Source organism: Vanessa cardui, chromosome 18 (genome assembly GCF_905220365.1).
Source record: "Vanessa cardui chromosome 18, ilVanCard2.1, whole genome shotgun sequence".
Taxonomy (NCBI): domain Eukaryota; kingdom Metazoa; phylum Arthropoda; class Insecta; order Lepidoptera; family Nymphalidae; genus Vanessa; species Vanessa cardui.
This window is the reverse complement of record NC_061140.1, coordinates 7040570-7046569: the sequence shown is the minus strand read 5'-3', so window position 1 is coordinate 7046569 and position 6000 is coordinate 7040570. Positions and strand designations below refer to the sequence as shown.

General features: G+C 31.6%; 1 protein-coding gene across 2 annotated transcripts; it reads right to left on the bottom strand.

Moving 5' to 3' along the window:
- Positions 1-583: 583 nt before the first annotated feature.
- LOC124537469 lies at positions 584-2766 on the bottom strand. Of its 2 annotated transcripts, none has more exons than XM_047114326.1 (2): positions 2401-2766; positions 584-2085 (listed from the first exon to the last, which is right to left on the bottom strand). In XM_047114326.1, exon 2 carries the CDS (start codon positions 2071-2073, stop codon positions 622-624), a length of 1452 nt encoding a protein of 483 aa, XP_046970282.1. In that variant the 5' UTR covers positions 2074-2085; positions 2401-2766; the 3' UTR covers positions 584-621. The 2 variants fall into 2 exon arrangements, with proteins under 2 accessions (XP_046970282.1, XP_046970281.1); XM_047114325.1 differs by lacking the exon at positions 2401-2766 and adding an exon at positions 2154-2370.
- Positions 2767-6000: the final 3234 nt, after the last annotated feature.

Sequence of the window (6000 nt, the reverse complement as noted above, 5' to 3'; positions counted from 1 at the left end):
TAAGGCTTAACGAGCTTCACCATGTAAGTGTACGAAAACAGTTTTTTCGATAAAACATCGTCATAAATTAGATATTTCACACCAAATATTTATAAATCATAGTATTTAATTCATAATAAATAGTTTTTTCCTAGCTAATTAAAACCGCATCTAAATCCGATGAGTCGTTTTGAAGAAGTTATTGGAGAATAAAATCTCTCACACTGGATATGTAGTAATCTAGATATAGATGTTTTATGCCGACAGTTTTATGTAGCTAAACCAGTAGCTTAGGTATTACAAGAAAATGTACAATCAAGAGTGTATACTTTAAGTGATAGAGATATATGATAAATATAAAATATATGAGAAACACATACATACATACATTTGAGAAAAGTTAACGTACCTAAAATTGTTTCTATTCTTTCACGTGTTGCATCGTTGCTGTAGAATGAGAATCTATCAAACTATATAAAATTATACTATATTATTACTATATACTATATTAATCTATCAAACTATATAAATATAAATTTAATTAAGTTCTAATGATTTATTACACATTAGTGACATAATATAACACGAGGAAAATAAAACAATATTTTAGTAATAAAACATAATATTGCAACACATACAAAATTACGAAGGTGGTTTTACATCAGTAGCCTGATACAAGGAATTAATAGCAATATCAGAAGACACAAACGCCATTGATTTGGCGAGTGTTGCCAAAGATAACGTATCCATTACAATTCTGCTTGCAACATGATTTAGCTTAGCCCCTTTAGATTGGGCAGTGTATTTTAAAGCCAATTTAATAACACGTTCGCAAGCCAGTGACTTAGAAGTGGCACTTTTAGCCTCTTTTCCAGCCTGTTGTGCGGCTGTTTTTGCTAAGTTCATCATCAGATCTTGATGGTTTGACATCCCATTCTTAGCATAGTTTACTGACATATGAACTTCTATGGAGGCCGTTAGTGCACGCCTCAAAGCCACTACGCTGGCTGCAGTCAAGTAAGCAACGTCCCCAGCGTAAAGGATAGCCTTTTTAGCTTTTAATTCAAGACGTTCTAATTTTTGTTTTGCTTTTTTTTCGTTAAAACCATCATCCTCTGTTATCGGCTGGTCTATTTCCATTTCAGCTACTAGATCGGGGTTAAGACCATACATATTTTCTTTTGGATCTATCCAGTCATCAACAAGACCAGATACATTTGGTTCTTGTGTATCCAAAGACTGCTTGTTTACCAAACGAGTTACATTTAATTTGTTTTCTAAAATAATTGCATCACTGTCAGTCATATTTGTGCCGTTGTTTTCGATGTCAAGAGCTGTTTGATTTAAAAAGCCTTTGGGAACCGAAGCCAAAACTTTCTTCTTACTAGACAATACCTGAATAGATTTTCGCTCATTTTTTGAAATAACCGAATACGGATTTATTTGTTCAGCTATAATTTTGTTGGAGTAAATATTTTGTGGGGCAACTGAATTAATTGATTTATTCAAAATTGCACTGTAAACCGTCGAAAGTAAACTATTGGCTGGTACAGGTGTCGTGTTAGCTTTTTCCCCTATGGACGTGACAGACCGCTTTCTACGAAACGATAAATCCACTGATTGCTTTTTAGATAATGCTGTGGCGTATGTTGTATCCTTTAAAGCTGAAACAATTGACACCTCAGCAGCTATTTGTGCTAAACCAAATACTAAACGATGTAGTTCAGGTTCTGTTGATTTCCTAGTTATTGTGAGTATATGGCCCGATAACGTTCTTGATATGTAATCCAAAATACGTCTTGTTTCTATTGCGGTCATTCCTTTTGTTTTGCCGGGGGCATCTAGAGCTTCTCGAGTGATTCTAGTTATTTTATCCTGGATTTCAAGCTTAGTCAATATAGCAGACACTAAATCTTTCGAAATTTGATAAAGATTTTCTTCCATTATAGGATTTTGTGTAACATTTTTAGTGGCTTTCAGAATTGAATTGTCTAAGTGCTTGAGAACTTTGTAGGGAGAATTCATTATGAATCCGTCATTGACCTTAGAATTTAATTTATTTGTATAATCATGAAATGGTGATATACCGGCCATAACAACAATGTTCTGCAAAATAAATATTAAAATAAAAAATACATGCCATCAATACACACAGTTTATGAAAATTAACTTACATGTATCGAAAAAATAATTAAAACAAAATTCCCAGATGAACCTTTCATTATAACAAAATAATATTACATTTAACCGCTACATTAAATACTGAAAGAATACAATGAAAGATCGTTTTTCGAGTAGGTACAGTATTAATTGCCAATACGAAATGGTAAAGTCGTTAGTGAAAAAAGAATGCAATTAATAAACCATCGTTAGGCTTTTACTATTGATAAGGCTAATGAACAAATATAAAATATAACCTACCTAACCAGCGAAAGAGTTATACATGGTGATCCTACGTTTACTATGCTCAATCCTTCTGTAAACGAAGAGAGGTCGATACACATAGTTATTACTCTCTGCCGTTGATAGTAATTCCTTATCATTCGTTTTTAAATCAACATCCGGTTTATCCTTATACACATAATTTCCATTCGATTGTAATGTTTTCATATTTCCTCGTAAAAAATCTTTGGCATTACCAACTGGGGCGGTCTTTATGTGACATATGTAGCAAAGAATTAAGAATATTACTACTGTCTTCATGTTTAACAAAGCAGGAAGAAATGTGTAAAAATTACAACGCTCCGATTTATAAGTAACAGACTTTAGTTATGTATTACTGACTAATTAATGTTAATTCATATTAACTTATTAACGTTAGAAAAACTATGAAGCAATCTCGATTAAAATATAGATGTGATAAAATGAAATGGCCGTTTAAGTACCTTTATCTAATCTCAAAAAAGTGTCAAAAATTCGTTTGATTGAAAATAAATAAAGAGAAATGAAGTATCCCTCTTAAACTTTAAATTTCGTAGTCCTTCAAGTTTTTGATCTTCATTTGTTTGAGAGTTTTCAATTAGACATATAGACAAAAATAAACTAACAGATATTGAAATATATTAATTATTTTTGCGTTATCATAATTTGTAAAAATAAAAATAAAAATTATTACTGACAAATATAATTATATTAAGTAATTCGTAAAACATACACTTTATACATAAATCGTGTAAAACAATTGCACATTATATTACTTCCGCTTATAATTCTTAATTAAATACATAAAGGTCACGTTAAGTAAATAGAAAGACGAACTCATAAATAATACTGTTAAAAGAAAACCGTGACATACATAAACAATTTAAATTACACTATCAAAGTTTATATAAACATAAAGATTTCAAGGTAACACAATACATACCAAATGATTCTATGATACCTAATATCGAAAAAGAAACCTTTACATGTATCTAATACATAATGGGCGAAATCTTGAATCTTTAGCCGAGATAAGCCGGGAGCACCTTGATGCGACCGCGTCCATCAAGGTTTGAATTTTCTCCGAAAGGTGAAACGTCCACTTCGTTGGCTGATGGAAGGAGATCGCTTTCCTGACCCGCAAGCTCCCTGCGAACTCTAGCCACGCTCAATGGCTTAGCACCAACAGCGCTTCCCGCAACACCAGACCCCGCACCATCTTTTCCTGTAGCTGACGGTGTTGCGTCGGCTTTTGGTGGGATGTGCTGGATCGCCTTCCCTTCTGGAGCGCAAACGCAAATTGCTAGCAACGCCAGCGACGCGACGACGAAAAACAATGAACGCATTTCCAATAGATCCAATCTTGTTCAACTTCACACTTGCCACTAATCTGCTTTTGAAATAAATCCACCATCCTTATAAAGTAACACAATGATTGCAGAAGATATTAAAGATTATTGAAATTGTATACTTTAGACAATATGTTATGTATGTGAAGCTAGAATTGACGCACGATTCTTTGAAAATCAATTCTTTAAACAAATCGCAAAGTAATCGTTTATGCACGAACCTTGAGTCACATAAACATGCTAATAGGACGCTAACAACCCTTGTGCTTATGAAGTATGTAAAAATAAAAATAACGTCGCATACGCCGACACAAATAATACTCTTAATGTCCATTCATGTCGTCCATTCGTCAGCATTTATATATTGATATGTGAACATCTAAACTTTTCGTACTTTTTTCGTTTTTGGTAAGTAAAGGAAGAGTTAATAAGTTACAATACGGAATGCCATTTTCGTTTGATGAGTTAAATAATTGGAGTAATTCTCGCCCACTCGCGACACTAGTTTTATAAATTAAGTGTTGTAAATAAAATACGTAACAGCAATATTTTGCTAAAGAACCCCCAGGCCAAAAATATTGAACCGCCAAACAGCAATACTTAGTATCGTTGTGATTCGGTTTGAAGAATGAGTGATCCAAGTTGGTAGTCCATTGGCAATATAAGAAAACTTTTCCTCAGTATCTTGGGATGCGGCAAGTGGGCAATGGTGACCACATAATATGGTGGCCCATTTGCCCGTAAATCTACCTATTATTTTTAAGTAATTTTGCGGGAATTTTAAAGAGCAACCTTTAGTATAAATTCGTTCAAGTTCGAATACGAATTCCCACCAGTTCTTTCTTATCATTTTATTTCGGCTGTTTTGAAATAAATTCCTCCTTTTTTAAATTTTAGAAAGTTAAGAAAACGGTTATGTTTTTAAAGTAATCTGCAGAACAAATTTCATAGTGATTTTGTGGTTTCTAAGGCACTTTTGTGGAAAAAAAAATTGAAATAATATAATTTTCCGTCTCCTATTTTTAAATTTAGGCCGTTAATTATTGTTTAAATATTCACAAATATCCAGTGTTTATTCGTTTTTATAAAACAGAAAAAAATAGATTATTATTTATATTAATTTAGTTAGAAAAACTAAATAAATTTTTGAAGTTGCATTTTTGACAAATTTTGAAAAAGGTAAAAAAACGTGATAACTCAAAAATGGTTCACTTTTGGACCCCTTTCACCTCCTAGCGGATGTATGTCGGGTTTCCAATAACCCTGATATATACCTATAATATCGAAAAGGTAAAATTGTTGGTCGAGCGGGCAAAAAGTTATCCGATGTGGAAGAGAAGATGTTACCAACTCAAAATATAAAATATATGAGCGTGCAATCATGCTACCGCCAGAAATATGGCAGAAGGTATGAAATATTTATTCACTATATATATAATCATCTTTTCGAATTGCCGAAAATATTACTTATTATATTACATTTTCCATTTAAAAATGATTATAAATATTAAGTAAAAATATACTATAACTAGTTGTACCTACCCTTTCAAGAAAAAAAAAGAAATAAGTCTTTTGTTGCAAAAAAATTAAATATTTTCCGAATAACCTTTAGATATTATTATATTTCGCCTCTCGCCTTATTTTAAACAAGTGGAACCATTAGTATTATGTTAACAATGTGATTTGTGCCTTTTGTTTATTTATAAGAAGAAAGGAGTAATATAATTATTTATTAATCAAATTGATTTAGAGTGAAGATATTATGGTTTGCTATAGATATAACTGTGTTTTTTATATTTAGACGTTTTTAACACTTTCGACTATTTTCGAAACATTGGGAGACACAGACCGTCTCATAAATAATACAGATAAAGAATTAAATAGTACCTATAGGAATAAAATATACAGTTTTTTTCCATAGATACTTATTTATTCATAAAATAATAACCCGCTAGCCAATTAAAAGATAAAAACAGCACATACAACGATTATGAGTTCTTATAATAGCTGATCTATTATTTGATTATTATTGATTTAAATATTAAACTGCGTCATTTACTTTACTAACTTTATAAAGAGATGACTTTTGTTTCTTTGATTTTTCGGTTTTATTCAAAACTACTAATTTAATTGATATGAAACATAATATTATTTACTATTTCGAAGCAATCGTTGCGAAAACTATAACAGGCACACAAAATCGTTGTATGTGAGATTTGTAGAATTCCAAAACTGCTTCTTGAGAGTCAGG